Genomic DNA, 18,445 nt, shown 5'->3' with positions numbered 1-18,445 from the left:
TCGAATCGTCACGTCTCCTGCTGGACCGTTCTGTACCCACGCATCCCACATGAGCCACCGCTCAGATTTTGAGCCAGACCAGTTTGTTTTGGAGTTTTCCGGATTGAATTTGAAATGTTGAAAAACTTATTTTTTTTATTCGCATTTCAAGTGAACAAAAATGCACACGTGGCAAACATTTATAACCTTTTTTTTCAAAACTAGTTTTAATAATTTGTAAAATGTCTGTAATAAAACGATACATGTAAATGTGGTATGGAAGGAATTTTTTTAAGTTAATTTTTTTCATACATTCAAGTTCCTAGAAACATGCTCACGGCCAAATTTTTTAACCTAAATACAAAAAAAATAACCAACCTGGGAGCTGTCAAAGCAATGACACAAATTTCCTTTTCACAAAACGATATCCCACTTTTTTGATAGACGTAAAAGAAAAAGATACAAAGTCTCATGAAAACAGCTTAACACAAAACTTAACAATAACAGATTAACCACCGTCAGTCTTCTTTCAAAGGGCAGCTGAACGCTTCAACGTCATTTGTGATTAAAGCCTCGACTAATAAACAAAATGTATCCAAAAAAATATGATTCTTTGTTGATGTGGGGAGCACCATCACACGCGTTCGTTTTATGGGTCACATCTCCATTCACGAAGGACATTACGAGGCAATGGCACACGTGCCGCACCTATAATCAGCTCGGTTGGCTACGTACGGTGAGAAAGAAGTCCAACATATACACACACACACCTTTCCCCAGTCCTCCCAACTGTGGTTCAATTAACTTTTGAATATTGGTGGCACAATTCAAAAATCTCGTTTGTTATATGTATACTAAACCATTGGTATTATTGGCATAACGGTAATGTTCCCAATTTCTTATGTGCATGACAAAGCATGTTGAGTGGAATAGCTGATTTTAATAAATTAATCTTTGACATAAACGTGTCTGGTTTGCATCCGGTGGCATGCAACGATGCATCAATTACATTACATCCTCGGACTCGTAATGCAATCGTCTAATCACAAATAACAAATTTATCAATTATGAACATAGTGTGCCAATGGTACATTAAGCTAATAACGTCAAACAGTACAAAGTAGAATAAAAAGAAACGGCACGAGACCAACAATGAATTGTGGAATCGGAGTCATGACTTCGTTGAATCGTCCCTTGGAGTAACGAGTCGTCGTCTTCTTCACACGGGCAGCGGCAGGGCCTTCACGTCGGCGAAGCACTCGTCGTAGGCCTCCTGGTAATCCTCGTGCGCCTTCACCAGGATGACGCACGTGGCGCGCTTCGATCCCGCCGCTCCGCCCAGGTCCTGAACGCACAAAGTGACATCGACAACGTTCGGCAAAATGGGCAAACGCAAAAACAATGAGGTGGCAAGAACACAGCTTGTTAGGTTTAGTGTTTAGTATTTAAACAACTCCAGTGACTTTTTTCGATTTAAAGCTTTCGTGACTGCAGGGATTCATCTTCTTGGTTCTTTCGGTAAAGTCACGTCGAAGGGACACAATTAAATAATAAAAAGAAAACATGATAAAATAATTTTATGTTTTATTTTAATTATTTTATTATGTTCCTTCTACGTGACTTTACCGAAAGAACCACGAAGATGAGCTTCAATTGTTTGGTCGTGGAGCCCGACTGTCTTACAGCAGTGGTGGCCAATACGTGGATTGCGATCTATGGGTGGCTCTCAAAAATTGTTTGTGGATCGCAGCACAAATTTGAAAACTAAAATGAGCGTACAATAATTTTCGTTGCGGTTGAACACAAAAAAATATCCACTCATAATTCATCCAATAAAACAAATATAACATCTACCAATAGATGGCGCTATACTACGTTCAGGGTGAATTCCGGGTAGATTTTGGTCAAAGCTTTCTGGTTGAGATCTCCCAGATGAATTCGAGTGCTTGGTAGACTGGGCACCCGGGTATTCGACTGTACCAAAATGCGCACTTCAACAGACACGTAGGTGGGTCAGATGCACGTGCGTCACGCGCCAGTGCGCAGTCTTTAACGTTATTATACACGTGGTTTTTCATTCATAAAACATTTTCCAATTTCGCCACAAAAAACTCTCTTCATACCTTGACACTGGGTACAGGTCTGGGTGATAGGTCAGCTGGACGATAAGAGTGTCTACTCTTAGTTGTTGCTAACATGAGGTGTCCTCCGGCAATGCATTAGCAAGACGTGTCATGTCTGTCCCCCCTTGAAGTTGAGCGTGGTAGTGGGTGGGAAACAAGAGGTCGCAAACGGGTTTTGATTCCTTACCCGTACCCGGCCGCACCAGGGCCGGGTATCGGGTAGGGTAGCCGGGTATCGGGTAGGGTAGCCGGGTATCGGGTAGGGTACGGGTATCGGGTTCCGGTTGCGACCTCTGGTGGGAAATGCGAGTCGCCTGCTCTGGCCGTTGAGCCAGGAGGAGGCCGACGTGGCTGAGTTGCCTTACCGCCTTTGCCGGGACGTAGCAGTACGGCAGGTTCTGATCCTCGCACATGATGGGTATGTGGCAGATCACTTCCACCGGCTGGGTGTCTCCGGCCAGCACGATGATTCTGCAAGCAGTCACGACACACGCAATGCAGGTCACATTTTTTTTAAACAATATATAAGAACGGGAGACAGAGGAGAGAGCCTCACCATTCTGGCGAATTGCCCGATGATGCTGGATGCAATTACCAGCGAAACGTCGTACTCAAATGGTAAATGTTGTGGTTTCACGCTTCAACACACCAGTGGGCTAAAGCAGTGAACTATTTGTCTTTTGTCAACGTGACACTTTTTTACCGATTGGCCGTGTCGGGTGGTGGAGGGTTACGACACATTTATAAACAACGCGATCTAAACAACAAAAACGTTGATTATGAATAATATTGGTCGCGAAAGCCTACGTGTTAAATTGATAGTTTAAACTGTGAATGGAGGGGGGGGGCGCTGCGAAAAAAAACGTCAATCCGAAGCACGCCAGTGAGTTGTTGCATCTGACGACGAACGGGCGCTCACCCCTTCTCGCCCTTCTTCAGGAATTTCTGCACCTCCTTGACACCCCTCCTCAGCATCTTCTGCTTGGACGCTGTTGAAGAATGCAGAGGACGCCGCAAGATGAGCGATTATGGTACAACATCAAAAATGGCATTCACCCATCATTGGTCTTACACGTCCCGCACTGCGCCGCAGTCCGAGTATCGTGTACAGCCCACTGCTGGATGAAGGCCTCTCCCCGCGCCGCGGGTGTTACTTGACCATTCTGCACCTCGCTGTTCTGCACGGGCTGTAAAGGGGGAAAGAGACCATTGACTGGTTAAACTATAACTCGCCATTGTTAGCCGTGGCCTGTTATTGAAAACCCCTAATATTCCGGAGTCAGGAGCCTAGAGAGAGGTGAAAGGCAAACCAGGGATGAAGGATACACGTATGAGGGACAGGGGATGTTGGTCCACACGTGAGAAAACACCACGGCGCACCCGATACATCCGAACATATTGATAGGATACGTACAAGAGAGAGGCGACACGCGATACCAGAGAAGCGTAAAAACAGACGAGGGCGCGCAACGTTACAGAGCAAACACCACGAGAAACACACACGTGCTATAAACACAGGATATCACTTCTAGATTTGAAGCTTTCGTGACTGCAACGATTCATACTCTTAGGTTTTTTTCGGTAAAGTCACCTGAAGAGGGAAGCTTGTGTTGCCTCCGAAACGTCGTGATTTTTTTTTATTAATTTAAATTTTATTTTTTACAGGACAGCACACCAGACAAGAGTGTGGTGGATAGGCGACACGATGAGAAGGAGAGCAACACGAGAGGGAGAGCAACACGAGGAAGAGAGAGACACGATGAGAGGAAGAGAGAGACACGATGAGATGAAGAGAGAGACACGACGGGAGGGAGAGACATGATGAGGGTCAGACGCGATGCGAGAGACACGATGGGAGGGAGAGAGACACGAGAGAGCGGCGTTGGCCTCCCCCGTACCCTTCTTGATGGTCTTGTAGAGCCTCTTTGTGAGTTTGCGCGAGGCGAGCGGGTTCGCGATCACGCTCACGTTCGCCACCAGCTCCTCGTACGACTTCTCCACTGGGCCCGCGGCGGGCTCCGCCTGCCCCTCCTCGGCCACCTTGTGCTTGCTCGACTTGGCCATGGCTGAAGCGTGCAGGGGTTGTGGTGGTGGTGGTGGTAGTTGTGGTTGTTGTTGTTGTTGATTCACGACGCTCAACAATCCGCACGTCCCCGGCTCGATTCCCAACTTCGTGCACGTTGCTCCCACGTGGTGGCGCCACTGCGCATGCGCGAAGGTAGGGTAGGACCCTCCGCTTGATGACGCCGCGGGCCACTTTTAGGCGTCCCGAGAGCGGCTGGCAGTGCCTGCAGGAACGTTTTCCTGCAATTTTTCGCCTTATTATTGAGTGCGAGATAAAAACTGATCCCTCGACAGTTTTATCCGTATTAGTTTAAAATGTGTACTTCAGATTTAATTTCTTAGATGTATCTGCCTCGGGGAAGCGCAGTTTGTATTTTAAATGTTTTTATTTTAAACATATGGTTGCGAGACTTAAACGTCTCTTATTTCGTAGCAAAAATGTAATTATGTATTTTATTCATCTTTAGCATGCACGCATTTTTAGTATTGAGCTTTTGTATAGAAAAAAACTCGTACATTTCCACCGAAGTTGGCACAGTTTAGTCTGACTACACATTGCATAATTTCATGTAATATGCAAACATTACATAATTTAAATTCGTTGAACAAGGTAACTTTTGAACAACTATTAACTATATTTTCAAAATGTTATTTTTTATTTAATGCGGTATTACTCGTTTTTATCTAAGGGGCCGTCCATAAATGACGTCACGCACCTAGGTGGTGTCAGACGTGTGACGATATGACGAAGCGGGGGGGGGGGGTGAGAAATGTGACGTCACATCAAAATGCGCAACTTTAAATAAATATAGACGACACGTTCTACTTAATTAAATAGACTTTTTATTAAATGTTCTCTCCTACATCAGTGCAGCGCCACAGTAAATACGCACTACAATGACAATAGTTTAAAGCGATTTGAAGCATGTTTTATTTTGGGGGGGGGGGGCAGAGCTTTGTGACGTCATATTTGAGGGGGGGTCTGTAACGAAGGGGTGGGGGGTCAAAAATCGTGACGTCATTTATGGACAGCTCCTGAAACGGTTGAAGACCAACTTTTGAGTAATGATTTTGAATGACATTGGTATGCATGCTAATTTAAATGGAATGTTGAAGAGTTCTTTATTTTGGAACAGAAACATTTGAACAGATGTAACGGTGTACAATCTCATCATAAATTAAGTTTTATTTTTGATTGATAAATTAATGGTGCACAGTAAGTCTTCAATTGTACATGCGAAAACAATACATTATGTACCATGTACAATATACTATCTGCAACTGTTAATTACCCGATTGCCAAGATATGCAGAAATTATTTTTGAAAAATAAATCTCCACTAAACACCCACTTAATTCCCTTCTTCGTTACGCATTTATTATAATATTTAAAGAAAAATAACCCTCCACAAACTTTTAAACCGTGTTGCACACAACTAAATGCGGTACACGATACGATAGTTTTTTTTATCACGCTAATTAAATACTGTACATCAAACAACATAGACATCTGCAAGTAAACATGCAACAGTAGTAAATATGATCCCAAGACACAATGTCCCTGTCACCGTGGCTGGAGTTCAACAGGGCACATCATCACCCACGCTCAATTCACTGGTCAATGCAGGCCTCCCAAAGGCCATTGCCAGATTTCAAGGTTTTGCGATGGATAAATCCACCCGGGGATCTGCACACCGGGCCAGACGATACAGTCGAACGTGTTCCTTTGGCCCCATCACCCCGCTGTCAGCCTCGAGCACCGGGGCAGAGAACATGCTGGGTGTATTTCATAGAGAACTCGGGCTAGGGCTGGCAGGAGGAGACAGGAAGTCAGACATAGCATCTTCGCAATCTTCTTGCTTATCCTGCAGGATGATATCTCCCTTCGTCTGGCTGCCATCCACTTCGCCAAGCCCTTCACAAACCAGGTCTTCTGCCAAATTGACTTCTGCCATTGCTTCAGAAAGACGCACCACTTCTGCCCCACGTTGCTCAATGTCATCCACAACGAAGAGAGCTTTATCCAGGACGTCGGCATCCTCTTCTAAATCCTGCTCGGCAGACAATATTTGTGCCACCGACAGCCCCGCCACTGCGTTATGAGCGGACGCCCCTTCTCCTAACATCGCCAGTTCGGCCAGAGTCTTGCACGTTTTGTGCATCGCTGCATGGCACGGCTGCTCCTCACGGCCGACATCCTGAAACGGGAGGTTCGACACGCCGTCGGCGTTTTTGCTCGCACGCTCGGATGCGCCGTTTCCGTCGTGAGGAAGTACTGGTTGAGCAGCAGCGCCAGCTTCTGTGGTCAAGCCGAGGAATTGTGACTGCGCCTCGCTGGTATCCGAGTGGCTGTACGTGCAAGCCGGTTCGTCTGGCCTCCTGGCCGAGGCCTCTCTCTCCTGCCCCTCTGCCTCCTGCCGACAGAGCCCCAGGCTGGTGGAGTCCTGAGGCGCAACGCCAACACCGGAAGCACCTGCTGAGAATGTAAGCAATTAGTGATACGGATGTTTTGCGTGGGTGATGCACTTTAATTAAAAAGCAAACAATAAGGTGTTGTCTATACTCTTTGGGTCTTTCGGTAAAGTCACGTAGAAAGAAAAATAATAGATCACGACGTTTCGATCGCAACACAGATCTTCACCTGAAGACAACACAGGAAATCGTCTTGTTTTTGTCCATTGTGCTTGTGCACACTTTACAATGGAGCATTATCAACATGTGCAGGAGTATTATTAGTATCACCGATCTGGGTAGACTGCATCAGGGAAAAAGTGTACTTAGCCTCAAATGTATTCATCCGCCAACACGCATCATGTTATTTGCTATTAAATATACAATGATGTACTTAAGTTTAGACATAAAGACTGTTTAATTATGGCCATCTTTCTTACCAGTTGCACTGCTGAGCACCATGGGCTGCAGAGGAGGCTTGAGGTCTGAATTCAATTTTAAGCTTCCAGCCCCATTGAGCATGGGATCTTTGCTACCTGCAGTCCAAGCGACACAACAACCATTAATAATAATATTCTCATTCAGCTGAAATGAAATAGAAATGCGCATTAGAATACATCGATGCTGCTGAGACAAGTGCACATAGGTTAGGAGACATTTGTAAGCACCGATATTAAAAGCCGACATTTTCACTGAAAGAAAAATATTTCCAGAATGATTTCAGCGTGTTATTCCATTCACGTGTGAGATATTTATATTTTTGAACGAATGACTGAATCTCGTCTCAATAAATCATACAAAGAGTGCCCACTAAAATAAACATATATATGAAGAAGAACATGTGAAAAAGAGACAGACCCATAGAGGCGTACACAAGACATGCAATTAACACATGCACATGTGTGGCATGCTAAAGAGCAGAGAAGAGGGGACCAGTACCTATGCCCACAGACACACTGTAGGTCCGGCCTGGTGGCAGGTGAGGTGGTGTGGAAAAGTAGAGGGGGGGTGGGAAACAAGGACAAGAGCAAGTTAAACCAACAAACGCCTCACCAATTGCAGCAGTCGCAAAAATGACGCTGGCTCGTGCATTACGCTGGCAGCAGAGCAGCCTCGGCGCACAAATTCCCAGCAACCCAGAGCTCAATAATGCTACTCGCCTACGCAGTGATGCACACTGCTACCCTACCTGGCTTAGACTCTAAAAGGACGACACCACCCAAAATACCCCGAGCTAGAAATGCTCCGATACGTGCATTGTCTTTGTGCTGTTCGCTCTTTGGTGTTCTCTGGTCTGACACTGGTGAGACTAGGCCCGAAAGAAGGCTGTCTCTGGTGTAGACCAATCAGTCTCAAGGACAATGCCATATATTATCATAGCGTGCTTTGTTTGCATGTTCACCACAAGTGTGGTTATTGCAGACTTGATCACTTGCAAAAGGTTCCTATTTGGTGTTTGAACGTCTCAACACCTGTTTTATTGCCAGAAAGGGTAACACCTGTTCTTATTTTTCATACTTTGATACTAGCAAAAAAGGTCCCATTTTGTAGCTATTGTCTTGTAGATTTATAACTCGGCTGTTTGTCCAGGGCTGCCCCATCCGAGTATGAAGGTTTGTAATGAGAAACAATAGACTTTAGAATCTCTCACGTAGACATGCCCACCAAAGCACGTGATAGTGACATCAATGCGTGGGAGTTATGTCACATTGATGTCCTTCAATTATTTTTTCTTGTACTTAATTCAGCTAAATTCTATACCTGAAATAAAAAAATTGTATGAGAATAGGTTTTCCCCTTTTTTCTGGCAACAAAACAGTTGTGTTAAGATGTTAAAACATCAAACTGAAACCTTTTACAAGGAATCATGTCTGCATGAACCACAATACTTGTGGTCAGAATGCAAACAAAAAACATACATGCATTGTCTTTGAAACTGATTGGTCCACGTCAAAAGGCGTCCTCTGGTCTAACACACATCTACCAATAAAACAACACCGTGTAGTTTTATTGTTAGATGCGATAGTGCTGCCCCCTCTTGTTTGGTAATTGGAATCTCGGAAACAGTTCCCTTAAAATCACTTCCGTGGTCCATTCTTTTACTCTCAGGGTGGGGGGGGGGTTTGAGTTTTGTTACTTGAGTGTGTGCATCACTGGCAACGCATCACCACCAAATGATTAGTAAAACCAAGCTATACGCTGCTATACGAGAGATCTGATTTGGATTATTCCAAATTAAATAAATATCAATAAAAAGTCTTGCTTTTCATTATCTATGCTTCAAACTGAAATAATTTGAGACAGAATGGGATACACAGTCCGGCCATGAATCTACAAGGCTAAGAGTCGTTTGCTTTTTAGATTGCGTCTTCCTTAAATATGTTTTGCAAAGCCTGCCTTGGGACAGCACAGAACCTGAATGTCGATTTAAACCCCAAGGATTGCAGGAATTTGACTTGAAGTGCAACTATTGCCAAGGGGCGAGAGGTGTGGTGATGCTGCTGCTGTTGGTGCAGCTGACAAAGAACCCACCAGGAAGACACCACAGCCCCGACACTTCCAGAGTCTTTAACTTCCTCTCCAGCTCAGCGACTCGTGTGCCCAGGATCCTGCACAGCAACAACGTTTCAGGCCAGGACATTTCTAAAGCTCCTCACTCCCACCCTTTGTACCAAGAAGCAGACAGAAGATTTTGGATAATATCTGACTGCAATTAATTTCCCCAACAGTGAGCAAATTACACAAACGAAGGCTATTCAGTTTAATGTGCATGAATGACAAATAGCTGAAAAATTATAAATCACAATTTTAATTTATAAAGCATGGCGTTTTTGTTGTTACTGGTCTTACTTATTTTATTGCGGTTGATATTTTTTATATAATCTTATTTTTAGACTGTTGCGACATTAATTTAGTTTGAGACATGTCGCTGGTTCATGACAAACACTGTATTTATGCAAACCTGTTTTTGGACGTTTCATTCTGAGACCAACAATATTGATGTACTACATTGGAGATGAGGGTCTTGATCATGATATTCAATCACCAAAAAATAACTTAACAAACAAACTCTTCGGTATCCTGACCTCCAAATTACATATGTCCTCCGTTCTTGTAAAACATTTTTAGACGAAAAGTGGTCACATTTATATTAAATTCTAGACATGATTGAAAATAGTTCAATCGTATAAGTGAGTGAGGGAGAAGGGTAGGAGGCTACAGGACCGAGAAGGTGAGATAACACTAAAGACAAAGTGAGAATGAAGAAGCGATATTCATTCGACATTCATTGATGGGCGGATGGACTGCGTATTTGCGCGCTGTACTTGTTGGTCTTGCGCTGGTGCTGTAGGGCCATGTTCTTGTCGTGGATCGTCTCCAGCAGCGCGAGGGCGAGCGAGCGCAGGTCTGACAAGGACTGCTGGGTGAGCGGGAGGCACGGGGACCGTTCCTCCGCGAGCATCTCCTGCACTGTACCCCCCACAAACACGCCACATGAGCAATGTAGCACACCATACCACGGGGGTCACTCCCAAATGCACTTCATTATCCCATTATTGCTTTGCACATTGCGTTTGGATGACGTGACACAAAAGGGTTTATTGCAAGACCACGGGCTACGAAACCCGGACAAGATTAGCTTAATGAGCTACGCAGCTAACGCAGCTTCTCATTTACGATCCTCGAATGCACAAGGATGGCTGCCAACACGACACTGCTGCTTTTTAACGACTGCTAGGAGGCGCAATTAATGACCATAATTGTTAGATGTTAAGCCAAACATCTGTTTCTTTATTCTTGCCGAACTATGCAGATTTACATAATTCAGGACATGTGGTTTGGCACTCAGCAGCTTGTGTGATGTGTGTCTATTCTAGAGGCTGGGTGGGGAGGGATGTGGATGTCTGGGGTAGCTGTGTCTCAAGTACCTTGCTTGGCTGACAGGATGCCAGTTAGTCCACTGCTGCCAACTTTCACTGTGTTTTTAGGAGCCTTCCTTCGCTCGAGGGCCCCCTGAAGAAACATTAAAGATATGGATTTTGTTGTTGTTAAGAACACGCGTACTGTCATGAAAATCCTTGAATAAATCGTGAATGTTTAATATCTTATTAGAGTAAATTACGAGACTGCCATTGTTACTTAAATTGTTTTGCATCAGCTTACTTCTCGCCTCTCATCTCTCTCTACTCCCCTGTCGGTAGACTCCAGAAACCAATGTCTCTTGTTGAAACCCACAGTCAATCTTTGCTCATCAGGAGATCATCGCTTCGCTCTAAAAACTCTGGCCTAGTCACCCACATAGCCGACTCTTCCCCCACTATAAATTCCATCTCAATAACTTTTTACCTTTGACTAGTTCCTACATCATGCACTCCCTCTCCGATCGTCCCCTAGAGTGTGTCCATCGTTTTGCACAGCATAAACGTAATTACATTTACACGTGACATCCATGCGACTGCTATAGAGTGCCACTCATCCAGGTGTCGTACACACCTTGTACTTGGAGATGGTGCTCTTCAGGATCATCTTCTCCTCCTGCATCTGTTTTAGCCTGTCTTGGAGATACCTGTCAAGTAGATTTCACAACTTTTAAGTGATTGTGCAAAAGTGATGAGAAATAATTATTTTTCCCAAGTGGCAAAGAACTGCGTTTAGTTTGTTGTCCTTCCCCCCGCACCTCAGATTCGGACGGTTGGCTACGTACGGTGCGAAAGAAGTTCAACATACATACCATATTTAAAGAAAACAAAACATGGAATGATGGACCAGTTAATCAATTATAATGTAGTCTCATACTCACGAAATGCAATTGAGTTACATATGCAATAATTGTTTATATTAGAAAGATGGGAATTTCCCTACGAGCTAATAAGCAGAATGAATGAGACAGACAATATAGATAAAACAAACAGTACAAATGAAGTAGACAATACAAAGGAGTCAGTACCAATAGTGTGGGAGAGAGTGGTAGTAGAGAAAAGACAGACAAACGAGGGAAAAAAATCGATTGACTCTTGACCCAATATCATAACAATTCATCACGTTGTTGAGAAAGTGAAATGTCATTCCTCCTAGAGACCCTGAAAACATGCTCTGTTGGCTTCTCCACCCAACAACTGCAAACTTTTCTCACCCCACCCAGCAATTAGGAATTATGCTATAAATTACATCGATGTCAATTTGACCAGCATCGCATCCCTGACAAGCCAAACCTAACTCCAGTAGTCCCACAGCACACCCTTCTGTTATCACACAGGATGTTAACGACCTCGCCTGGTATGCAGGAGGACGTGGGTTCAATCCCAACCCTGACACCTGCTGTATATTTGGAGTTTGCATGTTCTCCCCATTGTCATGTGGATTTTTCTCCAGGTCCTCCGGTTTTACCCCCCACATTTAGAAGCATGCATTTAAGAGTATTTGGTTGCTGTAAATTTCCACATAAGACACTTTGTTGAGCTATCAATTGTGGCCAGGTCACTTCTGAGAAAAGAGATCTATAGCTCAGTTGGCTTTACCTGGTGAAATTAAAACTTTAGTTTAGTTGCCAAGCCCAGCAAACCTGTTCTCCATGCAGAGGGCATCGACGTCCACAATCCGGTTCTCGTGGCCACCCAACACCTGGTTGAGTTCCAGGTTGAGGCGCTCAGCCTTGGCCTTGTGGAAGGCGTGCTCCGTGCGCATCTCCTCCAGCTCGTCCAAGGCCGCCTGCAGCTCCCTTTCCTGCCTCTCGGTCTACACAGAGAGTGATTCGGAGGCCGTGTGGAGACTCAAGTGTTGTAAGGCAGTTGATCAAGCATTAGCAGTGTAACACTCGGCAAGTTGGAACGCCGTTGATTTCCAATGGTGCATTGTTAAGTAAATGTCTGAAAAGTTAACACGTAACACCTGGGTTCCTGCGAGCAAACATTTGATACTGCACATGGCCTTCAAGTTAACCAAGCCTGGCACAAGCGCTGGGGTTACGAGACCTTCACTTTAGTGGCAATTTGTGGCCGTTGTTGTGTTCAAGCCTTGTGGGGAGTGGTGGCACAGTGGGTAGTGCACTGCGTTGTGAACCCAGCGAACTGAGTTTGATTTACATCAGAAAAGGTCCTCCTCTGTATCAACTCAATCTTACATTATGAACTGGTGCAGTGTATAAAAGTCTGCAAGATAGAGACAGTGGCAGCCAGGCGTGGTGCTAGCCACACCACCCCCTCGTGCGCTATTCTGGCCTTCATAAGCGCTCGCTAAAGCACTTCCTCCAACGCTCTGTGTAGGCTACACGAAAGATCTCTGTGTGTGTTTTGATTGTATCAGGCCCTGCAGTTACCTGCTCTCGCGCTGTCTCCAGCTGCTGGACGAGATCTTCTCGTTCGTGCGCCGGGAAGTGACGCGCTCCGACCTCCTCGTCTCCCAGGCGCTGTCGGGCTATCGTCATGCGCAGGAGCTGAAATGGAAACATGATTCACAACCACCATCTGCCATTGTCTTGAAGAAGCAGTATTTATTCCCAAGATTTCTTGGGCTCCAACTATACTTTTAAAAGTATACCATTGAAGCTGTCTTGCAAAACAGATTGCATTTGCTTGGAGCAATGACACTGATGCACAAGTGTGAACCAGGATTCACCTTAATGTCTCCCTGTGCCTCAGACAACCTCTGCTTCAGCTCCTTGCTTTCCTCCAGGAGGCGTTTGTTCTGCTCTCGCGAGTCACTCAGCAGCTGTGCAAGGTTTGCCTGCGAACCGGAAGGTGAAAACTAATGGTGTAAAGAACACATTAATGCCTTTATTATCACTATCAGTCACAATACACTGCTTGATGAAGGCCTCCCCCATATGACGTCCATCTTTTGTGGTCTTGCGATGAAAAAATTCATCGAGCTCTGACACATGAGTAGAGCTCATCGCCCTGGATGTTCTCTTGAGCGTGCTCGCTCCTGTAACTCTGTGGAACTCTGAGTGTTACCGTGCGCACAAGGGAGTAATACTCTAAAATGTTCATAGTTATTTGTTGTACTTAATTCGGCTACATTCTAGACCTGAAATAAAAAAATGTATGAGAATGTTTTCCCCTTTTTTCTGGCAACAAAACAGGTGTTAAGATGTTAAAACACCAAACTGAAACTTTTTACAAGGAATCATGTCTGCATTAACCACAATACTTGTGGTCAGAATGCAAACAAAAAACATATATGCATTAAATGGTGACTTAAAGCAATCGTGACTCGCTATATGTTTTCACCTGATGACGATTGCTTGTGTTGCGATCGAAACGTCGTGATAATTTTATTATCTTTCTATCTACGCAGCTTTACGGAAAGACCCAAAGAATACATATATGCATTGTCTTTGAAACTGATTGGTCCACACCAAAGACAGCTTTCTTTTGAGATCCACAGAATATAAATGTTCGTATTCTTACATTTCAAAATCCATTGCTTTAGGACCATCTCTTAGGCTATCCTGACATCCAAGCCTACAAGAATTGGTATTCCGAGTCATCCAAAGTAAAAACGCAAGTTCAACCCTGTTTAGCTTCCAAGATCAGAGGAGACGAAGTCATTTGGTGATGGGAAATATAAAAGTTGAAAACTTTTCTGTTACGATCCTTAAGCAAAGGAAACGCACACATAAATTAACACCAATCGTCGTTAACATTTTAACAGAGAAGTTTATGGTACCTGATTCCGTTTTTCTGGAGGAAGAGTAGGGTCGCCCTCCTGAAAAAAAGCAATAAAACCCATCAGAATAACAAACGCACAGGTAACAGTGTTTTGATCAACTGTGACGTGAGCCAGATGATGGCCCTTGGACAGTGCAGATGTTGTGCTGCGCATTGACGCGTGCATTTGTGTCGCGTACCACAAGCTCCCGGTACTTATGCCGCACTGCTTGATGTTTCTCCCGCAGCTGGTTGGCCATGAGGCGGTACTGGTCGCGTTCTTGCTGACATGAGTCCAGCTCCTTGGACAGAATTAGCAGTGCCTCTTTCTTGCTCTCCAGCTTGCGCTTGCACACCACGTACTGGAGCGGTCAGAGCAGGGAAAATGGGTTGAAGTAACAGCTGGCGGATGTGATATTGATTCGATATTTACACTGAACGGATTAACCCGGATAATGTGAAAAATCAGCTCGTGTGACTTTCCACCAGTCTATCGAACTACAATCCATTTTCACGTGACAATGGCAAGCCACTTTAACAAAGCAACTATAAGTACAACTTCTAGCTCTCGAAAATAGGTGAATTGAAAGGAAGTTAGAAATGTACTTTAAAGCTAGGGTAACTTACTTCCAAGTTCCAAAAAGGACATGTGATAAATGTAATCAGGAGGAGGTTGCAAAAGACTGGACAGACATTTAGTGGCACTGAAGAGGTTGGCAATCAAGGGGATGACATAAAATAACGACATGTCAGTGGTGGTGAGACTGTCAGAGCGGTCCTTGAAGGATATTGTTGACTGTAGCAAGGGGAATACCTAAAGCCAGATGATGACGAGACTGACTTCAACAGAAGGAGCAATCGTAAAGTATGGTGACATCATCAGCATTGGCCATGTTGCCTCGCCACGCAGTCGAAATACTGTACTGTAATCCGATCTGCCTCTCACTGTAAAAAAAATAATCTTAAAGCCCCTGAGCATATCAGATTGTGCCACATGCAATTTAAAAGCGCAGCTGAAAAGCTAATTTATTAAGTAAACAAAAAAGAGGGCGTGTCTTGCTCGGTCGTTAAGTTGCATGTTACACGTGTTTTATTTAGAGTTGTCTATTACAGCCTTGTGGTCTAATTACTCCCTTTATACGTTTTCAGTCACAGCAACCAGCTCTTCCAGTCAATCCTGTCTCGGTGAGTTACGTTTCAGTCGTAGTGGTACATTCACCATTGCTGCATAGGGGGTTTTATGCAAATGGTTACGTGTGTAATGACAATTACTGTTTACATCAACAGCATACACATTTCACACATTCTCAGATCTGCCCTATTAATAGATACTGACATGATGCATAAACCATTAGCATCAATGACATTACCATAAAACAGTGTTTGCATTTTTTACTGGAAACCACACACGCCGTCATTTAACAACCCGCGGGGCTTAAAGATTCCAGGAACACAGGATGAGATGTTACTATAAATTATAAAGCGAAGTCCTTTGTTAATCCACTGCTGTTTGGAGGCCTCTCTCCACACCGTGTCAATAATGAAGGTTGCTTGACCATACTTCACCACGCTGGTCAACGTGGTTTTGCAATCTACCTCTGCAAACAGTAGCTCTGAACTTTTAGCCACCCAAGCTTCCCCATACTAGGTACTTATCTATCCCTACATCTATATGTATCGCGTCTTATTTTAAGAGTCACAATGTCGGAGTAAGAGGATGGTAACCCCAAGGCTCCCCAACCCGGATGGAGACTGCCCAACCCGGGCAGGCCGGACAGTAAAGCCGCAAAAGGCCTACTCGAGTAGGCCGCGGTCATGTTCACAGTCGGCATATGCCAACTTATCACCGCGAGACTCACCTCGTTCACGAGCGCTTGCCATTCCGACTCCGTTCGCTGAATTGACACCATTGTTTGCGTGTCTTTTAATCAACAGTTACGTTCCAACTAACAACGAGAAATACGCAAGACGACAACGCAGCCAGCCTCGCGTTGTTGACATTTACACGTCAGCATTGGGGGGAGGGGCGGGAACCTCGCGCCAACAGCGGGGTCCGCGCACGGTTCCTCCACTCATCACTCACTTGAAATTGCGGAGCAGGCAGTTTTTACTGCCATGCATTTGCATTGGGGTGCGTCGTGGGCGTTCAACAGAGGTGGAGTAAACGAACCGTCGGCGTTGTCACCTTGCCCCCCGCACTCCCCCGCTTATTGGGCAGTGTTCTCCACCTGCAAGGTGCCCTCACCCTGGTGGCCTCACCCAGGTGCCCTCACCCTGGTGGCCTCACCCTGGTGGCCTCACCCTGGTGCCCTCACCCTGGTGGCCTCACCCAGGTGCCCTCACCCTGGTGGCCTCACCCTGGTGGCTTCACCCTGGTGACCTCACCCAGGTGCCCTCACCCTGGTGGCCTCACCCTGGTGCCCTCACCCTGGTGGCCTCACCCTGGTGGCCTCACCCTGGTGGCCTCACCCTGGTGACCTCACCCAGGTGGCCTCACCCTGGTGGCCTCACCCAGGTGCCCTCACCCTGGTGGCCTCACCCTGGTGGCCTCACCCTGGTGGCCTCACCCAGGTGGCCTCACCCTGGTGCCCTCACCCTGGTGGCCTCACCCTGGTGGCCTCACCCTGGTGGCCTCACCCAGGTGCCCTCACCCTGGTGGCCTCACCCTGGTGGCCTCACCCTGGTGGCCTCACCCAGGTGCCCTCACCCTGGTGGCCTCACCCAGGTGCCCTCACCCTGGTGGCCTCACCCTGGTGGCCTCACCCTGGTGGCCTCACCCTGGTGGCCTCACCCTGGTGGTTTCACCCAGGTGCCCTCACCCTGGTGGCCTCACCCTGGTGCCCTCACCCTGGTGGCCTCACCCAGGTGCCCTCACCCTGGTGGCCTCACCCTGGTGCCCTCACCCTGGTGGCCTCACCCAGGTGCCCTCACCCTGGTGGCCTCACCCTGGTGGCCTCACCCTGGTGGCCTCACCCAGGTGCCCTCACCCTGGTGGCCTCACCCTGGTGCCCTCACCCTGGTGGCCTCACCCTGGTGGCCTCACCCTCGTGGCCTCACCCTGGTGGCCTCACCCAGGTGCCCTCACCCAGGTGCCCTCACCCTGGTGGCCTCACCCTCGTGGCCTCACCCTGGTGGCCTCACCCTGGTGCCTTCACCCTGGTGCCCTCACCCTGGTGGCCTCACCCTGGTGGCCTCACCCAGGTGGCCTCACCCAGGTGGCCTCACCCTGGTGGCCTCACCCTCGTGGCCTCACCCTGGTGGCCTCACCCAGGTGGCCTCACCCAGGTGGCCTCACCCTGGTGCCCTCACCCTGGTGGCCTCACCCTGGTGGCCTCACCCTGGTGGCCTCACCCAGGTGGCCTCACCCTGGTGGCCTCACCCTGGTGGCCTCACCCTGGTGGCCTCACCCAGGTGGCCTCACCCTGGTGGCCTCACCCTCGTGGCCTCACCCAGGTGGCCTCACCCTGGTGGCCTCACCCTCGTGGCCTCACCCTGGTGGCCTCACCCTCGTGGCCTCACCCAGGTGGCCTCACCCTGGTGGCCTCACCCAGGTGGCCTCACCCAGGTGGCCTCACCCTGGTGGCCTCACCCAGGTGGCCTCACCCAGGTGGCCTCACCCAGGTGGCCTCACCCAGGTGCCCTCACCCAGGTGGCCTCACCCAGGTGGCCTCACCCAGGTGGCCTCACCCTGGTGCCCTCACCCAGGTGGCCTCACCCAGGTGGCATTTAGTGCGCCCCCCCTCTCACCGACAAAACACAAATGGTGAAAACACCCCCCACCCCCCCCCCCCCCCCATCATCGTCATGCTGTCAACCCTCAATGGTTTTTAATGCGTAGCGGCCCTCACACTCTGGCTGAACGATTAATCGAAATAGCAATTTGAAACATGGCATGTTCTGTTTACGTGACAACCCTTACTAGTTGGCTGTCGGGTGGTGGCGAGTTTAATGTTGGCACATTTCTATATTTACGCGATCTAACCCAAAAAAACCTGTATTGTGGATGATATTGGTCGCGAAAGCCTCCTACATGTTCAATTGACCACCCTATCCTGCCAAACATCTTGGCCCAGACATTCCTTCTCCTCGCGTTCCAATCTGGCGCTCCTTCTCTATGGCGAGATCTTAACTCCCTCGCCTGGTATACAGGAGGTCGTGCGTTCGATCCCGACCCTGACGA

At 47.0% G+C, this 18,445-nt stretch overlaps 2 protein-coding genes across 5 annotated transcripts; both read right to left on the bottom strand.

Moving 5' to 3' along the window:
- Window positions 1–117: 117 nt before the first annotated feature.
- NHP2 (NHP2 ribonucleoprotein) lies at window positions 118–4,323 on the bottom strand. Its single transcript, XM_061556272.1, has 4 exons — window positions 4,001–4,323; window positions 3,022–3,091; window positions 2,468–2,573; window positions 118–1,324 (listed from the first exon to the last, which is right to left on the bottom strand). The coding sequence occupies exons 1-4, from the start codon at window positions 4,164–4,166 to the stop codon at window positions 1,199–1,201; spliced, it is 468 nt and encodes a 155-aa protein (XP_061412256.1). The 5' UTR covers window positions 4,167–4,323; the 3' UTR covers window positions 118–1,198.
- A 1,014-nt stretch (window positions 4,324–5,337) lies between these two features.
- On the bottom strand, window positions 5,338–16,286 carry CCDC149 (coiled-coil domain containing 149). Of its 4 annotated transcripts, none has more exons than XM_061556267.1 (13): window positions 16,125–16,286; window positions 14,466–14,627; window positions 14,285–14,323; window positions 13,232–13,339; window positions 12,933–13,049; window positions 12,180–12,352; window positions 11,111–11,183; window positions 10,546–10,630; window positions 9,943–10,087; window positions 9,149–9,225; window positions 7,556–7,585; window positions 7,057–7,152; window positions 5,338–6,641 (listed from the first exon to the last, which is right to left on the bottom strand). In XM_061556267.1, the coding sequence occupies exons 1-13, from the start codon at window positions 16,173–16,175 to the stop codon at window positions 5,953–5,955; spliced, it is 1,845 nt and encodes a 614-aa protein (XP_061412251.1). In that variant the 5' UTR covers window positions 16,176–16,286; the 3' UTR covers window positions 5,338–5,952. The 4 variants fall into 4 exon arrangements, with proteins under 4 accessions (XP_061412251.1, XP_061412252.1, XP_061412253.1 ...); XM_061556268.1 differs by having other exon boundaries at window positions 5,338–6,638; XM_061556269.1 differs by lacking the exon at window positions 7,556–7,585.
- Window positions 16,287–18,445: the final 2,159 nt, after the last annotated feature.

This window comes from Lethenteron reissneri, chromosome 22 (assembly GCF_015708825.2).
Source record: "Lethenteron reissneri isolate LAM-NWPU_2019-01 chromosome 22, ASM1570882v1, whole genome shotgun sequence".
Taxonomy (NCBI): Eukaryota; Metazoa; Chordata; class Hyperoartia; order Petromyzontiformes; family Petromyzontidae; genus Lethenteron; species Lethenteron reissneri.
Note: the sequence above shows the minus strand (reverse complement) of the source record. Positions and strands in the feature narration are given on the sequence as shown.

What these genes read in the sequence shown, in the direction of transcription:
- NHP2 (XM_061556272.1), bottom strand. Translation starts at nt 4,166, where the DNA reads ATGGCCAAGTCGAGCAAGCACAAGGTGGCCGAGGAGGGGCAGGCGGAG. An exon ending in CTACAAGACCATCAAGAAGG is followed by an intron (nt 3,092 to 4,000) that starts GTACGGGGGAGG and finishes ATTCTTCAACAG; the next exon opens with CGTCCAAGCAGAAGATGCTG. An exon ending in GCTACGTCCCGGCAAAGGCG is followed by an intron (nt 1,325 to 2,467) that starts GTAAGGCAACTC and finishes TTGTGCGTTCAG; the next exon opens with GACCTGGGCGGAGCGGCGGG.
- CCDC149 (XM_061556267.1), bottom strand. Translation starts at nt 16,175, where the DNA reads ATGGTGTCAATTCAGCGAACGGAGTCGGAATGGCAAGCGCTCGTGAAC. An exon ending in AGGCACAGGGAGACATTAAG is followed by an intron (nt 13,050 to 13,231) that starts GTGAATCCTGGT and finishes TTTCCATTTCAG; the next exon opens with CTCCTGCGCATGACGATAGC. An exon ending in GCCCTCTGCATGGAGAACAG is followed by an intron (nt 11,184 to 12,179) that starts GTTTGCTGGGCT and finishes TCTACTTGACAG; the next exon opens with GTATCTCCAAGACAGGCTAA.